This window comes from Dioscorea cayenensis, chromosome 18 (assembly GCF_009730915.1).
Source record: "Dioscorea cayenensis subsp. rotundata cultivar TDr96_F1 chromosome 18, TDr96_F1_v2_PseudoChromosome.rev07_lg8_w22 25.fasta, whole genome shotgun sequence".
NCBI lineage: Eukaryota > Viridiplantae > Streptophyta > Magnoliopsida > Dioscoreales > Dioscoreaceae > Dioscorea > Dioscorea cayenensis.
Window position 1 is genome coordinate 19688251 of NC_052488.1, and position 27242 is coordinate 19715492.

At 31.0% G+C, this 27242-nt stretch overlaps 3 protein-coding genes across 6 annotated transcripts; 1 reads left to right on the forward strand and 2 right to left on the reverse strand.

The window, feature by feature from the left end:
• The first annotated feature begins 6 nt into the window (after nt 1-6).
• On the forward strand, nt 7-6803 carry LOC120281907. Of its 3 annotated transcripts, XM_039288602.1 has the most exons (12): nt 7-539; nt 699-876; nt 2734-2787; nt 2878-2896; nt 3003-3064; nt 4691-4697; nt 4783-4844; nt 5708-5810; nt 5931-5984; nt 6121-6192; nt 6281-6375; nt 6550-6803. In XM_039288602.1, coding segments are annotated over exons 3-12 (504 nt in total). In that variant the 5' UTR covers nt 7-539; nt 699-876; nt 2734-2758; the 3' UTR covers nt 6551-6803. The 3 variants fall into 3 exon arrangements, with proteins under 3 accessions (XP_039144536.1, XP_039144535.1, XP_039144534.1); XM_039288601.1 differs by having other exon boundaries at nt 7-876; XM_039288600.1 differs by lacking the exons at nt 7-539; nt 699-876 and adding an exon at nt 2055-2481.
• A 2167-nt stretch (nt 6804-8970) lies between these two features.
• LOC120282384 lies at nt 8971-11104 on the reverse strand. Its single transcript, XM_039289188.1, has 2 exons — nt 10948-11104; nt 8971-9260 (listed from the first exon to the last, which is right to left on the reverse strand). Exons 1-2 carry the CDS (start codon nt 11059-11061, stop codon nt 9126-9128), a joined length of 249 nt encoding a protein of 82 aa, XP_039145122.1. The 5' UTR covers nt 11062-11104; the 3' UTR covers nt 8971-9125.
• A 2585-nt stretch (nt 11105-13689) lies between these two features.
• On the reverse strand, nt 13690-16845 carry LOC120282458 (low affinity sulfate transporter 3-like). 2 transcript variants are annotated; one of them, XM_039289279.1, is made up of 11 exons: nt 16301-16845; nt 16165-16213; nt 15857-16064; nt 15581-15755; nt 15421-15486; nt 15115-15345; nt 14903-15029; nt 14345-14825; nt 14161-14243; nt 14019-14053; nt 13690-13921 (listed from the first exon to the last, which is right to left on the reverse strand). In XM_039289279.1, the coding sequence occupies exons 1-11, from the start codon at nt 16571-16573 to the stop codon at nt 13769-13771; spliced, it is 1881 nt and encodes a 626-aa protein (XP_039145213.1). In that variant the 5' UTR covers nt 16574-16845; the 3' UTR covers nt 13690-13768. The 2 variants fall into 2 exon arrangements, with proteins under 2 accessions (XP_039145213.1, XP_039145212.1); XM_039289278.1 differs by having other exon boundaries at nt 14019-14095; nt 16301-16844.
• Between the last annotated feature and the right edge of the window lie 10397 nt (nt 16846-27242).

Consider the following 27242-nt stretch of genomic DNA (forward strand, 5'->3'; position numbering starts at 1 on the left):
AGGCATTGTATACTAGAAGATTTTTACTACAACATTACACTGGAGTTTATTTACCAGGGTTTGTTCACAAAGATGGTTTACAAAGCTCTTTACTTAAAGTTTATACATTTTCTTTCATAACCTTTTTAATTGGTTTTAATTGACTGCTACATGGGAAGCTTAGTAATTTCTATCGTGTTGGAAAAATATTATTTGTACTTATCATACGAATTATCAATGGGTTTATGTGTAAATGGCTCATGCAATTCTAAAAGGTTTTCTAGCTGAATATGAATGTCAAGTGTGGGCTTTAAGGTAATATACTAGATATTATTCCTTACATTATATCTATTCTTAACTCATATATTTTTAAATAAAGACTTGTGCATGCAATATTTTAGCATAGTAACATTTCTCTAATTCGTTTTAGTCTATGTTGCCCCACTCATTAAGTAATTATGTTTCTCACCGCTTCTTTGTCTCTCCCTAGGTTGAATATTGTGTTAGGTGAGACGTGATGCTCGGCAGTTGCATTAGCTCCTAACTTGTTCTTAGGTTTGGTTGATATTAAATTAGTTTTTTTATTTTTTTTGGCATATTGTGAATGTTATCTTTATTATATAGACTATATCCACTAAAATGCCAAATTATATGGTGTGCACTCCTTTGATTCTTGGGTTTAGAGTATGTACATTTACTATATTTTCTATTTTGTTCAGTTATATGTGGTTGGTTGTCCTTGTTCCTATGTGATGATACCAGGTGTGTAAGGCATGCAGCATCTCAAGACTAGGTGTGGACCACCTTTTCTTAGGGTAACGTGTTTGACTGAGGGTCGGGGTGTGACAGGAACCCTTCCCTCCGTTGCCCTGGCCTTGCTAGAAGCAACCTACACTGATAAGGCACTCATCTCTATTTTTGCCACTAGCTTTGTCCCATCCATCACCACTGTCGCCATTGATAAATAGTTTTCTCTAGCCAAAAAAGAAGTTATGTGGATAAAAAATAAATTTAATAAAACCGAGAGAAAGGAGGATTGTTATAAAGATTTTTTTTTTGTTACAATAGTCATTATAAGGACCTAGAGGTCTTTTTGAATCTTGCTGAGGACTTCAAGGTCCTTTTCTCTATTACTAATTATGGACTAAATAAGTGATAATATCATAACTATTCAAATATTTTGAATCCCTCAAGCATGAGTGCCCTTTGACTGTTGTACTAATCCGTTAGATCTATGACACATAGCAATGAAAATAAATATAAACCATAGATTTATTATCTCTTTGTAACGCTATGCATATCCAACGGTTCTAGTGCAATGCGCCTGATATAGCTTAGAATTTACCATCTTTGAGACTTATGTAATATATAAAATAGACTATATCCTTTTTTGTTCTAAACTCATTTTCAACTAATATCTGACTAGAATTGATACCCCTCTTCCCTCAATTTACCATCTCCATTTCAAGGTCTCTACCATCTCCACTTTAATTTGCAAATCTAGTTTCCTATTTTTATCTCTATTCTCTGATATTTATTATTCACATCTTTATCTCCATTCTAGATTTCTTTTTCCATCCATGTCTCCATTTGTCAAATCCTTACCCACATCTCCATCTCTATTTTTCAGATCTCTTTTCCCATCTATATCTCCATTTCAAGATCTTTGTTCTGATATCTATCTTAATATTTTAATTTCTATTTTTATTTCCCTCTCCATTTTCATATCTCTATTCTCATGACTATCCTCATTTTCATATCTCTATTCTCATCTAAATCTCTATTTTAGTTCTCTATTCTTGTCTCTATTTCCATTTTCAAACCCTTATTCTCATCACTATATCCTTTTTAGATCTCTATTCTCATCTATATCTTTATTTCTAGATTTCTAATATCATTTTTTTTTTATCTCCAGTTTCATATTTCTATTCTCATCTCTATTTTCATTTTTAGATATCTATTCTCATCTTAATCTCCATTTCTAAATTCCATTCACATCTCCATTTCCATCTTCATTTTTTTATCTTTGTTCCAATTATCTGTATCTCCATTTCCAAATCTATAATCCTATCTCCATTTTTAGATCTTTATCCTCATTTTTATCTTAATTTTCAAATCTCTATTCTCAGCTCTATTTCCATTTCTAAATTTTTATTCTCAGCACTATCTCAATTTTTCATGATCTCTATATTAGTTTTTATCTTCAATTCCTAGATTTCTGTTCTTGTCTACTTATCTTTATCATCTCCAGCACCATACCTATCTCTTTATTTGTCTCCATCTTCAGTGTATATATTTCTCTGCAAATACCATTTCATGGGTCGTCATAAGCTTCCTATGAAGAAGATCAATGAAGAGACAAACTTGCAAGTCACCTACTCAAAGCGAAAAAAGGGATTAATGAAGAAAACTTATGAATTATCAGTTCTTAGTGACATAGATGCAGCATTTCATTTCCATTTCTGGTACTGGCCGTGTTAGTTCCTTTTCTGCAACAACCAGGTTTAGTCCATCTTTAATTATTATTTTATTTTTTTAAAAAAATGGATAAACCACATCTATATTAAGGGAAGAAACAGTACAAACTTACTACCCATAAAAGGGCAAAGGCCCACATCAAACCCAGAAAAACCACAAGAAGTGATCACAAAAATCACAGGACCAGGAACAAAATCTTTAATTACTTTCCCTATCAACCAAATAGATATGAAAACCTAACCCGTAGTTTCTAACTTCTATTTATTTGATTTACAGTGTCGAAGAATTGTTCTTACGTTATATGGACTCCTCTGAATCTAAAGAAAAATTGTAACGCTTTTTTCAATATTTTCTTTCAATTTTTATTTTATTTAATTTTTAGGTCATAGGTATCTGAAATTTTTTCTTTTAATTTTGCAGCTCTAGAGCTCAAAGAGAGGTATCATAAAATGATAACTCATTCTTATTCTTATTTCATTTTATTATTTTATTATTATATTTTTACATGTGAATTTTCTAATTTTATTTCTTTTACTTTGATTCAGCATGTTAAGGAGGTTCTCAATAATATTAAGATGCAAAATGAGTCTTCTCAACATACAGCAGAGTACTCTCTTTCTCAAGTGGCTAATTTTTTTAATTTTAAATATAAAATAAAATGTGATAAAAAAATTGGGAAAGGGGGAAAATAAGGATCTAGACTTTTCTCTTTGCATGTTGATTTGGTGATTGTGTATATAGTTGATTATACCATGATTAGGTTATGAAGATGGTTGGCATGAAAAAAATATGTACCATTTCAACTTTTTCCCCCCTTATTTATCCCATGGATAAAATATTTTTACTATTATTTTGAATCTTAATCATTAAAATAGTACGCAATTGATTATTATAAGAGACTTAACTAATGATAACATTTACTTCATTTCTATGAATGATGCATGAAATAGGATGCACTAAAGTTATATAAATTTCATGTAGAACTTGACTTTTGATAAGCAACAAAAATAAATCTTTGAGACAGTAGGAGCCACTAGGATTGTGAGAAAGGAATACCCATTGCAATGTTATGCGTGCTTGAGATGAGAAATTATTCTAAACTACCTCGTGATTTGTCTGTTTTTCAATTTGGTACATGTGGTTTGATTGTTAATATTTTAGTACCATATGGTTTTAACAGTTTGCAAAAAAAATATCAGAAGACTTAACCCCTTGCTCACGTGGCATTTAAAAACATATAAATTTATCTTTTTATCTGTTTAAATAATAAACTTTTTTCGGAACAGATTTTGTGTTTTTAAATAATAAACTTATAAGGGTGAAAAAGTAAACTTATGTATTTTTAAATGCCACGGTTAAAATCATAGAGTACTAAAGTATTACCAATCAAACCATATATACCGTAATTGAGAAAAAGACAAACAACATGGTAGTGTAGATATTTTTTCCTTTAATTATTTTTATTAGAGGGTCAATTGTTTTTATAGAACTAGCTTGGAATTGATTCATATGGAAGATTAATTGAATGCAATATTTTCCATTGGAAGAAGAGTAAAATTGGAATTCATTAAATTAAAAACATGCCATGCAAGGCTTAAATTATCAATTGGCAACAAAAGTTTAACAAAAATAAATTAGTTAAATTATCAATAAATGGCAAAATTTTAGGAGAAAAACTAAAATATCTCAGACAGTCAGAGGTGCAAAGAGTTTGAGAAAGAAATCCATACCTAAACAATTTTGTCTCTCCTCAGTTGATTAATAATGCTTATAAATAGCTCTGCTTTTTGAGTTCTTTCTTTTGTATCAAATGATTCATTGTTTTTTTTACTTAGTCCTTATCTTGGGAATACTTCTTGAATTCACATAACGTAATATAAAAAAAATAAATTAAATTTCCAAGACAACAAAGAGGCCTAGTGAAACTTCCAAAATTAACATAGATTAAACTAATTTATCCAATTGAAATTGAAACAATTTACTACTTTTTCATTGAGCCTTCATTTGAATTCTTTCTTCAAATAAAATGTTTTATTACTTTTTACTTTTGTTTTTTAATGCTATTACTCTTTTAGTATTAGGTAACAATAATCGCTTAGAATTATAGAACTTATATTTTCAATGGTTTACTTATTCAAATTATTGGATATTTAACTAATAATCTATAATTTTGTTTTCTCACTTCTTTGGTGGATAATTGCCTGGCTTTACTTTTTGGGACATTAAACCTCAGAATATTAGTAAGTGTATACATTTTAAAAATATTTGTAATTTGTAGCTTCGTTATTTTAATTATTTTTCATATTTTACTAATTTTTATTGTAGGCACTTCAAGAAAATCTCAAAAGAAAACAGGACGAGTTATTTGCCGCCAAGGAACAATTAAGGTAAATCGTATTTGTCTAAATTTCTATTTTTATTATAACCTCTGATGTGACATAATCAATTAATTTAGCTATGAGTCCTACCTTTAAAATGAATCATATTTTCGTTAATATTATTGCTTTAACTAAGTTTCTTTTTATTTAGTGTTACTAGTTCAAATATAACCTGGACTATTATTTTCCAATTTTGTTTTCCCTGGTTCAAAAGCCCACATTGGGTTGTACATGTCTACCTTTTAAAACTATAAATTTTTGGCTTCAAAAACCATCTTTTTCTTTCTTCTTTGCAATCAGTAATTGCATTCAAACTATTAGAAATGTGTCTCATGACAAAGAAAACATAAAATATTTAGTTTGGATGTATTTTTATTGTAAATCTGGTGCTTATTCAACTTCACAAGGCAACACATCCAGTATAGCCAAAACTTAATTTCCTTCTCTCCATTCCATTTCACAAATAAATCCTAAATTTGAGTGGCACATTGTCATTAGAGTTTAAACATAAATTTTCAAATAAAAATTATTATTTGGTTAAATTATTTTAACCTACAATTAGAATAACTACAATCTTATAGTCAATTATGATTGCAAAAAATAGATTTGCTATCATATCATAATGTGTATTACATGTTATTATAGTTAATGATTCTTATACTGTAATGCCTATAATTGCTTACTATTATTACCTATTATATTTGCTAATTGATTTTTCAAAGATGTTGTTATAAATTATTAAGTTATGGATTATTGGCAAACAAGAGATTAATATATTATACATTTGACATGAACTGTATATAATTGATGTTCAAACTCATGCTCCCTATTTATTTGTTTATTTATCTATTCATTTTCATGTTATTATGCAGTAAATTTAAATCTGATGGCAAGTATGTTATGACCTCCATCCATGAAGGATCAGCACGTGAGCACATGTTGCAACAAACTCTTGATCAACTTCAAGCTAGAAAGGTGCATAAATAATCCAAAAACCTCTTTTTCTTTTCTCTCAATTAAAAGAACTGAATGAATAGAAATAGTTTATAATTCATGATTTAACTCTAATGTTTCTATTGTTATTATTTTTTTTAGAAAATCTTGCTTGAGAATTTGAAGACTTCTGTTGAAGGATCCACCTCCCAACAGGTACATGAATAAAGAGCAAATAATTCCATACAACTTCATTTATGCATGAGTTTTTTTTTTTTTTCTTTTTTTGGTGAGCTAATACTTCATAAATAATTATTTTCTGAGGCATTAATTTAATTAGTTTGATATTCAGAATGAGAACTTAAATATGTTCTTGTCCAAGAATCAAGCAGATGGTTCTCAAGGAAGTTCTTCAAACAGCCAGGCAAGAAAATAATTCTAAAATGGCATGAGTAAATTTCAACCTTAGCATTAACTTTGCCAAGTTATTCATGACATTTTTCATATTTTAGGAAGAAATGCTGAAAGGTCAGGCAACAACACCAGCACAAACAGAAAATGACATTTCAGCCAACAATCCTGATAACAATGAGCATTTCAGTTCTTGGTAAGTAATAAAATCATCAACTTATGTTTAATCAGAAACTAGATTTCATTTCAATTCTGTCAAAACATGTCATTCTTTCACTCATTTCATAAAATATTAATTGGCAAAATAGGACTAATCATCATTTACAGAAATACTAGTAGAGATTGATAAATGAGTTTATTAATTTTGCAGAATGGATTGATGCATCAACAGAAATACATTGGACTTGGAGAGAATTCAGGATGTTTTAGAGATGATGAGTTGATTAGCCTGTGAAAAGCTGCTGCTGTTATTCTGAATTAATGGTCTGAGGATTTAGACTGTGAATCCAAGTGGAAGGGTTGCATAGTATTTCATGGCTTTCTTATGAAACAAAATTCCAAAAAACTCTATAAACTTTTACATTCAGTACTGAAGTAGTACTATATATGTAAGACTATCTTATTGTCTAGAGTGCTTACAGTTAAATTGTTCTAGTTTTTATGTTATAGTTGTCAAAAGCTTGGATAAAACCTTTGTTTATTTTATCCTATTTAAATTGTTCTAATTTTAATGCTATAGTAGCTCCAGAAGTTTGGATAAAAATTAATTTGTTCGACAGGTAAGTCACAACTCAATAATTCTAACTCTCAACATGATTTTATATATGACCCAAAAATCATGTTCAATATTGTGTGTGTAAGCAAACCATTATTTTGAGTTTTTATAAAAGATTTCCTAATTTCTTTCGAATTAAAAACAAACTAATATTGTGTGTGTTTTAACTTAACTTTTATCACTCATTTTGCTTCCAAAAGTTGATATTTATAAAATTTTACCATCAATAATTCTGCTTTTTATTTTTATTTTTATTTTTTTAAAACTAACAAACTATTTATGTTCACTCTATAAAATTAATACATGACAGTGTTAAGGTTTATATGTACTGTGCAATTTATTGGAATGCCCGATAATATTTTACTTTTGTGATCTATCAATTTTGATTTGTAAATTTGACCATGAGATTTTATCATATTCACTAAAATATAGCGTTATTATAAGTTAATATTTCTTTTTTATTCCAAAAGCTTTTTACTTTATAAAATTAACTTTTAAGGTTAATGCAATAGTCTACATGCACCGCATAGTTCTAAAATGTCAAAAACAATTAGTTATATGCTTAAATTATTTCAAATATATAATGTTTCATATCCATTAATTACACATATATAAACACACTAATAATTTTTTAGTTACTGTTCATTAAATTGGTCCTGGTATGGATCCTCTATGAAAAAATTAGTATTTTTTTTCTTTTTACAAAATAGTATTTTTTTTCTTTTTACAGAGTTATATGGTATGGGAGATTTATCTTTAATGATTGTTAAACCATTATAACTGATGCATCTCCATACCTACATATCTCTTTAAGATCGCTTGTTGTATATGGTTCTAATGCAATGCATCTAGTGTAGCTTGGAATTTATGGGATGTATGCAATATACAACTATATTTTTTTTTTCTAACTCATCTTTAACTAATAACCACCTAAAATAAATGTCTCTTCTATGTAATTTTCACTTTTTCTTTCTATTTTTATCTCTATTTCTAGATTTTTATTCCCATTTACATCTCTTTTTCAAGAACTCTATTTCCATGTTTATCTCTATTCCCACCTTTATCTCTATTTTTCTCTATTCTTATATCTATCTCCATTTATAGATCTCTATTCTCATTTTTATTTTCATCTTTATCCTCATTTCCATTATTTCATATCTCTATTATCCTCTTAATCTCCATTTTCATATCACTATTCTTATCTCCATCTCCAATTTCATATTTCTGTTGTGATCTCTATCTCCATTTTTAAATCTCTATTCTTTTCTGTATCTCTGTATTTTCATACCTCTATTGTCATCTCTAACTTCATTTTCATTTCCATTTTCAAATCTATGTTCTTTATCTGCATTTCCAAATATCTATTGTCAATCTCTATTTTCATTTTCAGAACTCTAATTACATCTCTATCTCAAGATCTTTATATTCACATTTATCTTTATTCTCATCTATATTCTAAATATTTTTGGGGTTAAAATAAAAAATATGAATAAAATATTATCGGGCCGGGCCACATGTTGGGCCTCCTTTAGTGATAAGTGGGTCATGCCAGCCCGGACATGCACAATGCCTGGCTCGTGATGGGCCCTTGCCGAGCTGACCCACTCGACACCACTAAACAACATATACTAAATACGTCTACAAACTCTTTTTCTTACGTTTTATTTTCTGAGGATGGCTACAAACGTTTGCAAATGAGAAATATATATATATATATATATATAATAATATAGATACACACCATTTTCTCCAATTTTTTTCAACACCAATTTATTTTTAATCACACACCTCATATATTTGTATTACTTATATTTAAATTACCATTTAAAATTTTTTTTTCTCATGCATGCTTTGGTCTAGTTTGTAAATTATAAAAAAATTTTAAATATATATTAAAAAAAAAAGAAACACCTTAGAGAAGTAAAAGAATTTAAAAAAAAACACTCAAAATTTAATAATTATGCATATATTTATTTTTTTCTAAAGTAATCTTTAATTAGTTTGATACCATAACCATACACTAATTACTCTTGGGTGTAGTTAAAAGAAAAAAAAAAGTGATACATTGAGTGTAGTTAAAATTGAAAAATAACATAGCACAAGCATACAAGAAACAATTAGAAATATCTCAGGAATCACAAATATTCATAACAAACACCTTAACAATGACCTCAGTAGCGGGAATTATCGAAGACCCAAGGTTCATGTTTGAAAAGTTCGCGTCCGTTCATCGGCATTGTTCCTGAAATTATATCTTCGGCACGTTTCTGAGCTACTTCTGCTTTTCTAGCTGAGGTTTCAGCATCCTGCAAATAGTAGAACACTCCATTTCAATCTACAATCAAAACAACAGAAAGAATGGCACAAACATGGAGGACAGCATTGTGTATCATTAACATACAAATTCTTTTCTAATATGCATTAAACTTGTTTTAAATATTCCTCATGAAGCATAAAACAGAATTTTCAAGAAAACTTTATCTCTTGTTTCAAATACATGTTCTGTGTAGCCCTAATTTAGATTAGCTTCATAAATGTCCGGATTAGTTCACAAGGTTTCTAGTGGTACTCAATAGGGAACTATAACTATAACTGGGCCTTCTTGGTGGTGCTTGAGATGAAGGATAAATACTGTGAATGAAGTAATTACAGAGGCGAAATATGGGTCTATAAATCAATGCAAAACGAAGAAAAGCGCAGGCAAAAGTATGACATATCATGCAACCATAAAGTTCTTCTCAAAATTCGAAAGTAGAGAAAGAATCAAAGCCTCAAAACAATGGAAACTTTCAACATGGGAAAATATGGGATTGTACTAATGGATGATTTTCATTGAGACAGAGAGGCTCATTGCTTTACCTGAGGCTGAGAGTGAAATCTCAAGATTTACTTGCTTGAAAGCAAAGATTGAAGAGAAAATGGAAAGCCAGAAAGACTGGATAGGAGGTGTCTTTAGCTGACACTCAGAAACAAATTGATTCTTCAACCAAGAAGATGAGGTTGGCCGAGGTTAAGATAACCGAATTGCAAAGGCAGCTGCACTTGCCAAAACAACCTTCTATGTTACAAGCAACAAATGCAGAGGACACATAGAAAAAGGAATGGAATCTCAGCTCGAGTTAGCACAATCAGAAGTTAGTAAGCTATCAAGATAAGTCTCTCAATTGGGAGTGAAGGCATTATCAGTGCAGTTATCAGCTAAATTATAACTAATGGGGGAAGCTATCAGTATGTTTAGATTCCGGCAAAGCCGGCTGAATATGCTGCTAATCTTACAAACTCTAGCAGCAGAAAGAAAAGAATGATAGCCTCAGTTTGAGTGGCAAATTTAGAAGTCAAGAAGATGCATGACATGATGAAGCAGATTAGAGCAAGAAATTAAGGATAGTGTGTCATCTGCAGAATGTGCTGCCAGCAAGGAAGACGTCGGAAACCAGCTTGTGATAGCTCATTGGAAATTGGGAAGTTGCATAACAAAGTAATTTCAGTTGAAAATAAAATTGACAAAGAGAGATCATCTTCTAAAGCATTATCCCCTAATTTAAGATAACCAAATGGAGAAATAATTGCTTAAAAAAAAAAAAGAAACAACAACAACAAAAGCATTCAACCAAAAATAATCAGTCCTACCTATGAAGGTGTCTTTTAGTGTCAGGATGCATAATTATTCATTTGAGCCAGAAAAGAATTTCCTCAACTAATGACAAACTCACAAGATTTTTTCTTGAAAGATGCAAAGCGATGACGGAGTTACTTAAAGATTCAGATTTCAAATCTCCAAAACATAAAAGCAAATCATAAAAGAACAACAATAGAACAACAAGGCCTTCACTTTGGGTATAATCAAAACAACAAATAATCAAATGAAAGATGCATAAATCTCAAACAATTAAACTGAATTATAGTCAAAACAGCAAATAATTTCAGCAACATAATAATCAATCAAGAAACCCTAGAATTCAAGAGCAGGAGGCGAAACGATAAAGGCGGTACCTTTCGACGCTTCCAGGCCTGGAACTGAGCATCCGAGATGGGGTTGAGCCTCTGCCCCATTCCAAGCTCGCCAACGCCATTCTCCTTCGGCTGTTGCTCCTCCTCCGCTCCCATTTTCAAGGATGAGCAAAAGATAACCGAAGCCTACAAGCATTATACATATCATGGAAATCAGATGAGGTTCGTGTATTCAACATCCTTCGCAGTCAAACAGCCAATCTTGACCGTTGGATGGAGTCAACATGTGATTTTTTTTTAAAAAAATATAAAAAGCAACTAGCTCTGTCAGGAATGTGTACACTTCTTGGGAATTGAACTCCCAGATTCCAGTTCATGTACTTTCACCTAGTGACACGGAGTTTAAATTACAAGCCCTCATAAGTGGTAACTTGTTTCTTACTTAAGGTTTAAAATTTATACAAATAGATTATTTCGAGTAAAAATTTATTTTTTAAAATATATTTATATAAATAATTAGATCTAGAGACTAATACTAGCAAATTTGAGATTTTATATTACTGATAATAACATATCTAGTTCAAGTTATACTTATAAATGATTAAGATTTGACATTGAAACAATAAAAAGCTTTTAGGAAACCGACTTCAAAAGTGATGTTGGAGATCATAACTAGAAACCTAGTATGCATCTCAAATAATCCAATTCAATTACTTCTAAGAAATCCTGACTTTGAATCTCTATCACCACCCACAAAAGAGAAAATTATTCTTTGGCAAGGGATCCTCAGTTCACAAGAGGCTTTCAGGACTTGTACTCTTTCAACCATAGGTGATGGTACAACATTTTGTTGGTATGATAACGTACTAGTATCTTGGATAAGCACCTGTGAACTTTTGGCCTGAACAGATTGTGCAATCCTCTCATGCTTGTGGGTCGGTTAATGACCTCATCCAAAGTCTTCAAACTAAAATTTTTTTACCAACTAATCCCTTCATTGTGGATATTAACAATCGTATCATGTCCTCTAACAATTTGAGGCAAGACAAGCAAACGTGAAGCCTCACATCTAACAGAAAATTCACAGTGAAATCTTTCTATGGTTTCCTTATTATAGGGGACTAAGATACTTAGTGACACCCACCCTATTAAGAACAGGTTGCCCTAAGAAAATCAATTTTTTCAACTGGTTGGTTTGGGATAACAAAATTTTCACGCTTAAAAACCTTTCTATCAGGAAGATGCAATAAACCCCCCACAACCACTTGTGTCTTTTGCCACGCAGCCATTGAATCCGCAAATCACTTGCTCATTCAATGCCTTTTTCACACAAGCAATTTGGCAATACTTTGCCTCGATCCTCAGGTAGCATCACAATCCACAAACATTACATAGGCTCTGGAATCACTGGATTCGAAATCTAAACTCATCCAACAATGCCTCTCGTGGACTTATATTCAAAACAATCACTTGGCATGTCTTACTAGCTAGAAATGAATCATATTTAATTGCAAAATTCTAACTATAGCTAATGTTATTTGGAAAATTAGTCTCATATTACTTTCTTGGGTAGGAGCAGCCATGCAGATAAAAGACAAAAGATTGAGTATGTTGTGACAAAGGTAAAGAGGAGAATACAGTTTTAAAGTTTTCCATTTATGATAAGTCAAGTGACCTTGATACGCAGACATTTCACCAGACCGCCAACATGTAATGTTGCGTGTGAGGAAACGCGGAACTAGTGTGGCAATTCGTCGAACACTGGTGTGCAATATCACAATACCTAGCAATCACACAATGAATGGGCAATGCAAGGATAACATACAACCAATCTCACAAGAATAAAGTAAGAGACACCAATTTAACGTGGTTCGGCTAAAAATAAGCCTACATCCACGGGAGAACAATGCTTCACTATATCATGGGGGAATAACAAGAGTATAAGAGTATAAGAAATAGGCATAAAGCTACAAGAGGATTACCAAGCTCTAAAAACTAGCCTTACCTCAAAAACAAGGATTTTACCTTGCTTTAATGAGATCAAGCAAGAACAAGAGCTCTCCTCTACACCTTCGCTCTTTTCACTCTCCAAATACAAGAGAACTCACCCTCTTTATCTTTCTCTCTTTTCTCTCATTACACAACACCCAACAAACATAACCCTATATAAACAATAGAGCAATCTAGACCGTTGGATTAAAAGAGATCAAGATTTTGGCTTCATCACAAGGATATCAAGCCAAATATTTAACATGTAGTACAGTACCTTTGGCACACCCAGATAGGAGTGCCTTCATGTTGTTTGGTTCCATCACCCTATATTTTTTGTAGCCACTGAGCTTGTTTATTTTCTTCTTGTTTGCTTTTGTTTTGGTATTGTTTTGGACTTTACTTGTACTTTATTTTTTTTTAATAAATTTGTGATTTAAGAACAAAACCATAGAAGACATTATATATAATTTGAATAAGAAAATTTTATAAATGTGTAGAAGAGTTTTTTAATTGTATTTTTATTATTTTTTTCTTTTTAAAAAATACCTGTATTTTATTTGTATACAGGGAGAATTGCATTTACAAAAATATGTTCAAAAGGACAAAATTTAAGAGTGATGTTGGGTCAACCGATCAAGGGATAAAAGATTTGGAGTTGAACTAATGTTTTAAAATTATATGGACTGAAAATTTTAATGAATTTAAAAAGTAGAATTATACACATTAAAGAGAAACAAAAAAGAAAAGTTAAGGCTGTTAAAAGTTTAAAAAAAAGATATCTGAGACACAGGATTTAAAAGCCAAAGATCCAAGCATGCATGCTGATCTCTTATTAAATTATAGTAATCATACATAATGATAATAATAAGATTTAGCAAAGATGGCCACTTTCCCTCTTGAGAGCAAGACATGCTTCTACAGCTTGGGGCACTGCTAGAAATATCCATGATCTTCCAATCCTGTCCACAAGCTTGGCCTTCTTCATCTTGTGAATCACTTGCCACCCTGGATTTGCTATGGCTAACTGCACAATATCAACACTTTCAACTTTAATAATTATAATAATATTATTATTATTAATTACTCTTTGTTTTTCTTATTTAATTAATTAATATTCTCACCTGTATCTCAAGGGAGGCTAATTTCTTATGAATATCTTCAATGGCAGCAAGCCCAGTTGTGTCAATGTTCATCACATCTGCAACATTAAGATAGTTTAAAAACTTTAAATTATTTGATTGATTTCAAGTGTGTAAAGCTCACTTGTCATATCAATGATCACTGATCTTGTTCTCTCTTTGGCATTCTCCATTGCATCTTTCTCTTCAATCACCCAGCTCAAAATCCTAATTCAGAAGAACAAAAAAAGTATTTATATATATAATTAATATATTCATATGAATTTGAATTAAGAACAATAAGAAAAAATTGAATTATTTTCTGCAACCTTTCTCTGATGTAGTTTGCATTCATGAAACAAAGAAAACATGAGTTAATTCGAGTAATCAGTAATCCTTGTGTTCTGACAGCAACTGAATACTGTCTAATGCTGCAGAAAATATCTGTTCCTTGAATTCTTCCAAGAATTTCAATGCGTGGCCAGATTAAGTTCAGTATGATCCTTGTGAAGGAGATAATTATGGCAACAGAGAGACCAATTTCGACCGAACCGAATAAAACACCGAAGAATGCTCCCGCACTTGCTAAAAAGTCCATCTTGTCTACTTCCCATATATTACATGCTTCCCTGAGATCAATCAGTCCTGGAAGAGCAGAGAGGATAATTGAAGCAAGAATGGTGATAGGAGTGTAGTATAAGAGCTTTGTGAGTAGTTGTAATGCTATGAACACTGTAATTGCCATGACGATGTTCGAAACTGTTGTTTTGCATCCAGCGCTGAAGTTAACAGCTGTTCGAGAGAATGAGCCTAGCGAAAATATCGAAACTGGTGATAAGAATTTCATTCAGATTGAATTGATTGATGATGAGAGTATCTGCATTCACCTGTTGCAACATAGCATGAGGATAAAGATCCAGCTATATTCATGCATCCCATTGCTATCATTTCTTTATTACCATCAAGTTGGTAGCCTTTAATTGTTGCAAATGATCTCCCAACAGCTAAGGCTTCCTAAAATTAATCACAAGATTTATAAAAATGATTAATTGAAAGACAATTTTTTTTTCTAGAGATTGAGAGATTTCTGAATACATACTGCCAGTGCTATTGCTGCAGAAATGAGGCCAATTTTGGCTGAAGCTCCAGTGAGAGGGCCTGATAATTGTAATTGTTTTGCTGAGCTTGGATTCAGACCTCTCTGAACATGTTTTATTGTTTTGATACCATGTTTGTCTCCTTTTGTTACAAAAACAAGAAGAGTTGAGAGTATGACAGAGAGAAGTGGAGCAATTGCAGGCAACCAGAAATATTTTCGGTTTCGTCTACCCTGAGAATGAGATAGTTATGAATTTTATTAACTGAAGTAGTTTAATTAATTTCTCAGTTGATGTTAAATGCTTACAAGGAATCTGGTAATCAGGATGAAGATGAGGAAAGAGCAACCAATTAGAAAATTCCCAGGGTGCAGCTGCACTTAGAGACAACAGAAATAACTCGCTGAACTTTTTAATTAAATGAAAACATGTGCTGAGCTTCAATTGCTGTGGAATAAGAACACTCACAGGTTGATGAACTGCAATCCAGACAGCTTTAATGACAGAAACAACATCAGTGTTGTTGGTGAAGTGATTGATCCCAAGTAAACCTTTCAGTTGCTGTAAACCAATAACAATGGCAGCTCCTGCCATGAATCCAACAATGGCAGCATGTGAAAGAAAGTCCACAAGAAAACCCAACCTGAAAACATATACCATTTGAACCATGTTTTAATTTTCAGAAACTTTTAATCAATGAATCTGAGAACTAATGCAAGGAAGAAAGCTGGTAATCAGAAAGACCTGAACAATCCAAATGAAGCTTGAAAGATTCCTGCAAAGAAAGTTGCAGTAAAAACCATTTTTCTGTAAGAGATTGGATCAAGTGATGGATCCACCACTTTCTGAATCATTGAAGAAATAAGCAGAGAAACAACTGCAACTGGACCAATTGCAATATCTCTTGAAGTTCCCATGACAGCATAGATTAGAGGTGGCACAAAACTTGTATCTAAAACCAAACAATTTATAATCAAACAAACAAACAAACTCATTTGCATCAATTGAAAGAACACAAAAGAAAAAAAGAAAAAAAGAGATGAGCAACTTACAAAGCCCATACTGAGGATCAAGTTTTGCTAGATTAGCATATCCAATGCTCTGCATACAAACCAAATAAAACATATATAAAGATGATCATAAAATCAAGGAACTGACAAAAAAAGAGAAAAATTCATTAACTCTCACCTGTGGAATACCAAGACTAGCAAGAGTTAAACCAGCCAACAAATCACTACGAAACATCTTGAGATCATAGTTCCTCCCCCACTGAAGAACTGGAAACAAAGCATAAGAAGCCAAGGTGATGCATTTGGAGAAGGATCCGAGCTTCTTTCCATGAGACAAGAGTGAGTGTTTAACTGAGCCAGTGAGCTCATGCCATGGTGCAGGAGGATCAGGAGAGTTAAGCACCAGAAAAGACGGTGTCCGGCATGCCGGTTTCTCCGGCAACGAGCTCATGAGCCATTGGTGTAGGTTCAGTAGTGGAGGACACCATGGCTGGTTGAAGTGTTTGGGTGAACTCTAAAAGCTCTGCCATATTCTTAGCAGAAGAAGGTCACATGGTGATTGGATGAAGATTCTTGGTGGTGCAAGGATCATCACAGAACATGCATGGCAGAGAAAAGATGCAATTCATGGTTGAGAATTGAGAAGGAAGATGGAACTGGGAATGTATTCCAAGAAAGTGAGGTTCTATATAGGACATGAAAGTGGACCTTGTTGAGCATGCATTCCAGCAATATATTCATCTTCTATTTATAGGAAGAAGTTTGTTATTGGTGTGTTAATGTGTGTTTTGATATTCATCAAGGTAGTAGGAAAAGTGTCCTAGCTAGTTAGTTGCACTGTTATGGGCACATCAGATGGGGTAAAGCTCTTATGATTACAGAGTTGACTTGATAATTGTGTTATGGATATCTGAATGAGTGGAATTTTTGACAAGTTTTTTTAAAAAAACAGATACAAAAGCAATGGACGAAATGTCTGGAAATTATAAACAGAAGGGCGGAGTGATGCCATTGACAGCTCGCATAGTGGCTTCTATCCGGTTGGCTTCTTTCTTTTTCATCATGAATATATAGTTCCTTATTATTATTATTTTTTTTAATATGACGGGGATTAACCCCATGATTTATTGAGTAATTTTTTAATTAAATGATTGATTTTATTTTTTTCCAAATCGTCATCTTTGACATAGGATCACATTCTCAAATCTCTCATCATGATGAGTATTATAGTAGCATTATCTAATGGTGTAGAATTACTGTAAAATATTGTACAATTCTATTCATTCATATTCATTAGGCTTTTTGTGAAAAGAATTATATTTTTCACCTCTCCAAAGTAACAGGATAGAAAAATTTACTATTATATGGTTGTACATGAAAAACTATTATTGTTCTACATATTAGTCCACCCCTCATAATAAATTTTTGAAGAGTCATTAAACTATATAATTTATGCATTATATTATCTATCTATTTTTTTTTTGACAATTTATTATAAAACGGCATTTGTCGTTTTTATCAATATACATATATATGATCATACTTCAAAGTAAGTGATGGAACAGATGGTTTTTCTTTTTAATTGAAAATTCTTGTTACATGTGATTTTATAAAATATTTTGTTAAGTGTAATGTTTGAGTTTTAGACTTTTAGTTTACAAATGTTTCAAATTTTTATTAAATTTTTTTATTTATTTATCGTAATTAAAATTAGAAAAAAATATAAGAAATGAATAAACCATGTTTATTATTATAATAGAGTTTCAAATAAAATTAAAAGCATAAATAAGGAGGTTAGGTATGACCGCATATAATGTAAAAGGCACACTAACAATCCCAATCCAATATGGCAGCATCTTTATCTCTACAGTCTCTTTTATCCTTGAGAAAACTTTTATTCTACACCAAAGGTCCAAAGATCAAGACCATGTTACAAGAATAATAAAATAAATGTGTTCAATACTTCCACTCTTAAAAACAAAAGTATTACTAAACATTTCCTAATACAATTAATTGTTACTTAAATAATAAATAAGTAAATTCAAAATCAAATCTTTAAATCAACAGTATTGTTATAGTACTATATAAATACTATAAAAAATATTATGACAGTAATGTTCATTCATTATTTATTGGGTCTAACATTCATTTACTATTTGAATTATATTTAATTTCTAAAACTTTTATGGTTATGCAAGTAGTAGAACTCTAATCATCCCATAAGAGACCGTTAAGCCACCACAACTTACGCATTATCATACTTATTTATTTTTTTAACAACCCTTTGTGTGACCTGGGTGGCACTTGCCACCTTGACATTAAAAAATAATATTAAAAATAAAAATATTGTGGCTAACTCTTCTTCAATCTTGAATTCCAATCAAACCCTTTGAGGCTCAAAATTAATGGAGCGAGCTGCTATAAACAGATGATCCCTTTTTCGTGACTATTTCTTGAATGTTCTATTACGTTTTAATTTCTCATGTTTTTTCTTTTTATTGTTGAATGACTTAACTATCTCTATTGATTTTTGAGTTGCTCCTCATATTCTTCATTCTAGTCCTAATACTTTATATTTATACTATTTTTTCCTAATATATTTGAGTGATTTATTAATAAAAAATTGAAAGGATCACTAAAATTGGCAAATATTAGTTTTTATTCAATTCTGGGTTGATTTTTATTTATTTATTTATTTATTTGATAAAAATGATAAATATATTTAGAAAAACAAACAGATGTAAAAATACACTAGTTATAATGACTTAATAATTTTTTAAAAATAATTTTTTTGTAATACTATAGGGGATTCACACCAAGACCAACAAATAATAATGATGAACCATATTGGGTATAAATATTACTAATAAACAGTACTATGGAAGTGAAGTTTTAAACCTTCGTTCCCTTAAACACTTTGTGATGAGTTACCGTTATACTATAAATATTTTCTCTTTATTTTTATTCTCAATTTGCTTTATAAATGCTAGCCCTTTTCCACTTATTCTATTTTCGATGAATTGCTTCTAATATAACATGATTTATTTATTTTGATATATACAAAATAAGCTATGACCACCACAGTCATCCCAACAATATCAATAAAGGCCATAAGATTATCCTAATTAAATGGATATTTTCAAATATTTTTAAAAATTTATTATTTTATATATAATATAACTGTAGTGTAATTGGACAATGATGTGAAACCAAGTAGCATCATTTTGAGTGGATCTTGCCATGCTTGAGTTTCTCTTCCACTTAAAGTGGGAGAATGATTTGTCCCATGACTTTTAGAACCACAACCTCAATGAACAGACTTCTTTTCTTGCATCTAGCCTTCATTAAGCATAGATACACCTCACCAAATCTTTTTATTTTCATTTGTTTATTATTATTATGTATGGTGAGATAGATCATCCTTTGGATGGAAAAAGGAAGAACATGGACATGAATGGGGATAGGTTCATTCTCTTATGAAAGCAAATAATAAGGAACATAAAAAACAAATACACAAGAACTCACACCAATGGAAGTGAAACACTAAGCACTTTATGCTCTTTTGCAATGCTATGGAAGCACTACTCTAATCTTTAGATCTCTAGGCGGTTTTTTATTTTTTCTTATTCTTTCTGTTTCCGATAGAGTGAAGAGAACAGTCATAGACAATCAATTATATCGAATTAAAATAAAATGAGATAAGGATTAACATATAAATAAAATAAAATATATAAATTTAAGTGTGAGAAAAATACCACATAATTTACAATGGGTGATGAGAAGACTAAAAATAAATAATAAAATATTAGTCCATAAAACAATACTAGTAATATGCTAATATTTAGTAAATAACAATTAAAAGCGGATCATTCCTCTTAAGTGGCACTAAAAAAAGATAAAAAAAAAAATCTAACCATCCATAAAGTCCAAGTTGCGCTTAAAAATCATGGCTGATATCTAGTTATGCTTAAGCATGAGTTTTTTTTTTATTATTATTTATATCTAGTGTCTTTGTCGCTTTAAATCTATCACTCCAATTGAAAATAGTTTGCTAAGGACATTATAAACAACTATTTTTCGTTTTTCACTTCATTTCAAGAACCCATTACCCTTTTGAATGGAGTAAACTAAATAAGAAGATAATGGTTGGAAACATATTATCCATGATATTTATAAGCCATTTTATTACCACAATTTAATAGAAGAGTGGACAGGACAGACTGAGAAAGGGGGTAACAAATATATTATAATTATTAAAAAGAAAAAACAATCATGAATATGCTTATGTAGAGGTTAAAAAGAAATTGCCAATCACCTCTTTATCATTTGGCACCAATTCTTCCATGTAAGATGTTATATTTATTTTATGCTATAATACAATTATATAAAAGTTTAAATTAATTTTTAGTTTATATTATTATATACTTTGCTCTAATATTTATTTATTTATGTTCTGATTTTTTTTTTAATGAATGTAGATCGATAAATCATGTCAGCGATGTACACAAGTGAATCGTCTATATCTTCACTATGGTAGAGTTGAAGTTTTAACCCACTTTTTCAGTAAAGACATAAACACTCTACACAGAGAATCTAATATTAATTAAATTATTAATTAATTAAAAAGTCATTGGCATATCAGTAACATTTAAGATGATGTGTGCTTTTTTATTTTATCTACATTTTAAAAATATTGAATATTTGAATACGGTGGGCACTTCATATGCTACGTGTTATTGTATCCATTTTCTCCAATTCAATATATATATATATATATATATATATATATTAAACCAATTTATAATATGCTTATCTACTTCTAATCGAAATTTCATATCAATTAGAGAAAACAGATAAAATAATAATATATCTGGCATCGAATATCAAAAAGGCAACCGTATATACTAAACATTTTAAATATATAAATGCAAGGATCATTTTGAACATTTTAAAAAATGAAATAAATATCAATATTCACAAATTGTAATATGGCATTATATAAAATAACTGAACATCTCTTCAACACTTGTCTCAAAGCCCAATCAATTTGGAGTTCGATTAGCAATGCTATTGGTAAACAAATCCTTTTCCATGATGCCTTTACTTCTGGAAATTAGTTCTACCTAACTAATACTGATCTTGATATGTTTGATCAGTAGGTGATTGTCTCTGCCATTTGGTTATTATGGAAAGCAAGATGCAATTTGATCTTTAGAAACGAAGCTCCTGACTTTCATATTATATCAATCAAAGCAATTAATCACGTCAGGGAGTATTTGCTTTCCCCATCTACTCAAATTGGAAAGCAGCTCATTCTTAACAATTTTACCATCTTTGATAGTCCTTTTCTCTTTGTATCTACAGTGGGAAATTGTGAGACCGTCGTCTATGGTGTTGGATTCTACATTATATTACAAACAACAAATCTCAATTTATATGTGCTGGTTGCTGCAACAATCAAGTTGAATCGGATATTGAAGTAGAGGCTATGGCGCTCATTGCGGCGTTGAGAAGCATTCATATCTCGGATCTTCATATTAACACCATTTTCATCGCCAATGCTGATCTACATAATGCTATTATAACAGGAAATCCACAACATTCTTGGCGATTAGATCCTCTGATTTCTAGCATAATTGATTATCTATCAGATTTGGGAAACCCTCAATTCTATATCATCCCCAAAACATGGATGAATGTTGCTGCTAGCCTGGCTCTTCATGGTGCTAATTCTCATGTCCTTACTCTATTTCATCATGGCAAGGACCTCTCACGCTAGTTAATGAAGCAATTTAATATGAATAGAATTTGTAATTTTCTTTCTTTTTTTTTCTCTTTGTTTGGTCTGTGTTCATGTTTGCTAGTTGTTGAGTATCTGTTTGTTTTTCTTGTCTTTCAAACTATGTTTATCTTTTATTTTTATGAATAAATAACTGCTAAAGCTCCTTTTCCTCAAAAAATAAAAATAAAACAATTTAGTATTCATACCTAGTTTATTTTTAAAAATTATTGGAAAAAGCTTACCACAACAGTAAGAGAAGATGCTAACACAAAAACATTAAAAAAAACATATATTACAATCAATCAACCAAAGTGACCTACAGTTCCTTGTTAAAGGGTTTATAGCATAATGACATTAACCCCGCTACATAAGACATTGGTGTTGGAATTTAAGATTCTGAAGTTCAAGTCCCACAAATGTTGTGATGGCAACGAGTCCCTAATTATGAATGGGATTTAAGAGTCTCGAGTTCAAGTCCCATTAGAAGTAATGATGGTAATAGCTCTCCGTTTGTGGGTGTTGGTTTTACAATCTAAACCCTATATTGTCTGGAGGGTACACGGGCTGGACGATCAAATTCTCAGTCCATGCACATACTCCTGATTATGTATGTGTTTGCCACACTCGTTAAAAAAAAGTGTTGTACAGAGGGTTGACTTGTGGTCACAAAAGGAGAACATATTTCATACTAAGATTTAACAAAAGAAGGAATACTATCAAGGAAAGATATAGAGAATGACTTAATGTGAAGTGAATATTAGACTAGACCAAATCAACCCATTAAAGCTGATTTGAGCCCACAAATCAAGGAATCCAAATGACTAGATATTCAATTTGGCCAATATTCATACTAAGATTATATTGAACAAAAGAAGGAATACAATCTGGTAGATATATAGAGAATGACTTAATGTGAAGTGAACATTAGACTAGACCAAATCAAACCATTAAGGCTGATTTGGGTCCACAAATCAAGGAATCCAAATGACTATATATTTATTTTGACCAATATTGGCATGCAATGGATTCCTTATTGGGTGATTCATGTGTCTTTTTTTTTTTCGAACTTTTTGTGGATTCTTTTCTTTGTGCACCTATTATGATTTAAATGTTTTCTTCTACTTTTTTTTTTTTTTATGCCTTTATGGAAGAGGTGACAAGTGTGTATTAGTTGAAGTTAATTTGTGCATCTATACTTTGCTTGGATTCTAAGCTCTTGACTATTTCGTACCATTAAAAGAAGATGCAATGTTTGATATTGGTTTATCCATTTGTATGCAAGAGCAATTTATACTATAATACTATCTATTAAACAAACTTATGTATTTTTTTTTTCTTGTTTGATTTCATCAAGTTAAGTAAAACATCATAGTCAAATAATTAAGATATTTGTTTACCACTTGCTTCAATGGTGTGTCTACCCCATTCAATGGTGTGTCTACCCCGCACCCAAAAATACTTTATGAAAGGGTAAATCTCTCTTAGTGTGTTTTTGTATATATAAAAATTGAACTTAAAACCAGTTGTGTATGTGAGTTTTTTTTTTAATGAAATATGGATAAGTCATATTAGGAACATGCACATACATAGAATTAATACCTCATTAGACTTGTGTTATCACCCTGTGTGAGCTAAGGTTCAAACCCTCCTCTTTGGTAAAGACATGAATATCTTACACAGGGACTTGGTGCCAATAAACCAAGAGATCATTGTTGTAATCGAGTTTTTTTAAAAAATATATAAGAAAAAAATTTAAAAAATATAAAATGAGAAAAAGATGGCATTGTATTTATCATAAACCCTTTTCTGGTTTCATGTTGAATCCAAACAAATGAAGAACTCAATAGAAAAATACAATAAATAATCATATTCATCTTTAACTATACCAAGACATAATCTTAATATCATTTATTCAGCAAATTGCAAGAGAAGAAGACATTCTGAAAATACAAAACATCAGCAGAAAACAACAGCTATAATTTATCTCAACATTTTATTAAGTCATGTGAATGATTCAACCTCAAAACACAAGCTCCTTGACGTTAATTTTCAAAGAAAATTTCAATTTGTCTTCAAATTTCAACAGAAACTAGCAAGAAGAATTAAGAACATTAATACAATCTTCATTTTAATCTGCAGTGTTGTTCTCAAATCATACAACTTGCAAGTAATTCAGAAAGTAAAAAATTCCTCCAACGAAGAATCTGGTAAAAATACTTGCAGATACATTCCAAGAAACATTACTCAGTGATGATCTTTTTCTCTATTATTCTAAGGACTTAACAGGACCACTGAAAGTTGCACTTGTTCTTCAATACTTGTTTCCAATTCTCAAGTGGGAGAGAGAATACAATTTTAGTAAATTCAGAGGAGATATCATTTCTGGATTGATGAGGACATTGCAAATTCAAAAATAACAAATTTGGATCTTTAGTATACATTATGTGAGTTTATTTCTGCTTATGTATAAATATATACATACATAAAAAGTTTGTTCCAGCATTGATTTATGCAGTAATACGGACCTTTGATCCTTTTAAAGATAAAAGAGACATATAAAGCTTGGATTTACTGCAACCTTCTTTGCTGGGAATACTCAGGCAGCACTTGGAATCTTCAGGTGAAGTTTAGTGCATGCATGCATGCATGCTTTGTTTCTGCTGTTTTTCTTCTCATTTTGATTTTCATGATTTGCCAATTCTAAGTAGATTGGTTTCCTGATTGACTTCCTATCTCATGCTGCTGTTGTTTAAATGATTAACACTTGGTTGCTTTAATTTCATTCATGTTGGCATTAATTCTTATAACTTCATGATTTTATTTGCAGCTGTGATTGACAATGCACAAGTGGACTTTATACTTTGGAAGAGCTAGCTGCACAATAACCTCAGAAAACAAAGTTTTCTTGTGAAACTTTAATAAATCACCCACAAAATTAAAGATTTAAATTACTGAAGTTTCTTCTATTGTTGATGATTAATTTTTTCCCCCTGCAGCTAATTCTTGTGAATCTAGGGTCAATAGTGATGGAAAAGCTAAATAACTCAAAATTCACAGAAATAATTGGGCAGGATAAGTTCTTCATGACTGTTAATGAAATTCAATCCAAATAATAACCAAAGTTTTATTCTTTGGAACTATTTGAACATAAACAAATAGGAGTAAGAATGCAGTGCATTGCATTGCATTTATTGAGTTGGCATTGAAATTTATTAGACAAGATGGGACTTAATATTTTTAGCAATTTTTTTAGAACATATGGCTAGAACGAAATGAGCGTATTTTTAGTTTTACCTCACTCCTAGTTTCATTGGTCATGGTTAAAATTAATAACTTATATATCGAAACAAATGAGGCTTGAGGAGTCGGCCATTGAAATTAAGCATAGCTTTTAGTTTCTAGTGTCCCATGATGTTGAGGAAAAGAAAAATTCTTGAGAAACAGCTTCAATATATATATATATATATATTAGACAACAAATTATCACTAATCATGGGTAAATTTTTCATGTGGTCACTGTGTTATGGGTGATTTTCATTTTGGTCATTGTGTTTCAATTTTTATCTTTTTTGTTATTAGATATTGATTTGTTTTCAACAAGAGGTCACTTGAGGTTTTCTAGCCAATTTTAAATGACGTGGCAGCCAGAAATGCCACATTGCTTTATTTTAATATTTTTTCTCGTCCCAGCTAAAAAGAGCACATCAGCCGGATGCTGACTCTGCTTAATTAATCCAGAAAATAAAGTAAGTGGCGTGACATTTTCGGCTGCCATGCCATTTAAAATTGGCCGGAAAACACCAAGTGATCTCCCGGTGAAAACAAATCAATATTTAATTACCAAAATGAAAATCAACCATAACACGGTGACCACATGAAAAATTTACCCCACTAATTAATCATGGTGATTGACCTTGATCTTTATATATAGATTTATGGTATTATGTTGCACATAGTTTAGCTGGCTAATTGTGGCTTTGTTATTGAAATTTATTGAATTTTCATTTAAGGAATTAAGGTAAATGTTTTGTTGGATTGGTTTTATGAATTCAAATGTATGTATAAAACATGATTGAATGAAGATAATCACCACTTCTACAGTATGAATATTTGATATTTCATTTCTGTCCAAGATGAAAATGTCCAATTTAAGATTTTTTTTATATTGAAAAGAATAAAAAATAGTTTAATGAGGTGTATCCTAAAATATCTTTAAAAATGATTTAATTTTTTAAATACTTCAGTGAAACATAGTTTTATTGTACGGATTTAAAAACATTATATTTTTCTCTTAGGTCTCTTTCTCTAGACCCATATTATTCATTAAAATCTATGTCTCGACATAGAAAATGACATAAATAAAAAGGAGGTTATAGTTCCTATATTCTATAGATTATGAAATAATAAAATTAAATAGTAGAAAAAAAAACAAATAATTATAAAAATATAAATTTATTGTATAAAGAACCAGTAATTCATTTTCAATATAAATATATATGTAGATTTCTATGAATAGAAAATTAGTGGAGAAGAAAACATAAAGAGAAAAAGAAAAGAAATTGTACCGATCACCATCAATTACACCGAGCCTTCTTTACTTCTTATCTTTCTTCTTCACCCACACAAAATACATAAATGTAGGGGGGTATTTATAGGCTTATAAGAGTTGAATGAACGGTCAGGATTGATTCGATCTGACGGTTCAAAATACCCAAGTAGGTGAAATAGTAACAATACTGGCGGCTGCTACAGAACCACATGGCGGCTGCTACAATAAGTTGACTGTTGTAGTAGACATCCATTATTTATAACATTCATAACACTCCCCCTTGGATGTCTACGACTAAAGGATATGCCTCGTTAAAACCTTGCTAGAAAAACCCCATGGGGATAAAAACCCAGACAAGGGAAAAGAGTACAATATCCTTTGTGTTTTGAGGGTCACTTCCTCATTAAAAACCTTGCCTCGGAAAAACCCATTGGGATAAAAACCGTGGCGAAGGGAAAAAGAGTACAATTTTCCCCTCAAATAAATTACTTTAATTTATTTCGGGAGTACTTACATCCTTGAGTCTTCTCATCCCGATTTTATGTATAAGTCTTTGGTGAATGAACTTGGGAAGTGATTTTGTGAATAGATCTGCTTGTTTCTCATTAGATTGAATCTTTTGAACTTCTATAACGCCTTCTTTCTGGAGGTTATGAGTGTAGAAAAATTTTGGTGATATATGCTTCGTTCTATCACCTTTAATATAACCTCCTTGTATCTGAGAAATATAAGCACTATTATCTTCATAAATTACTGTAGCATTTGTTTTAGTAGTTGGTAATTTGCATG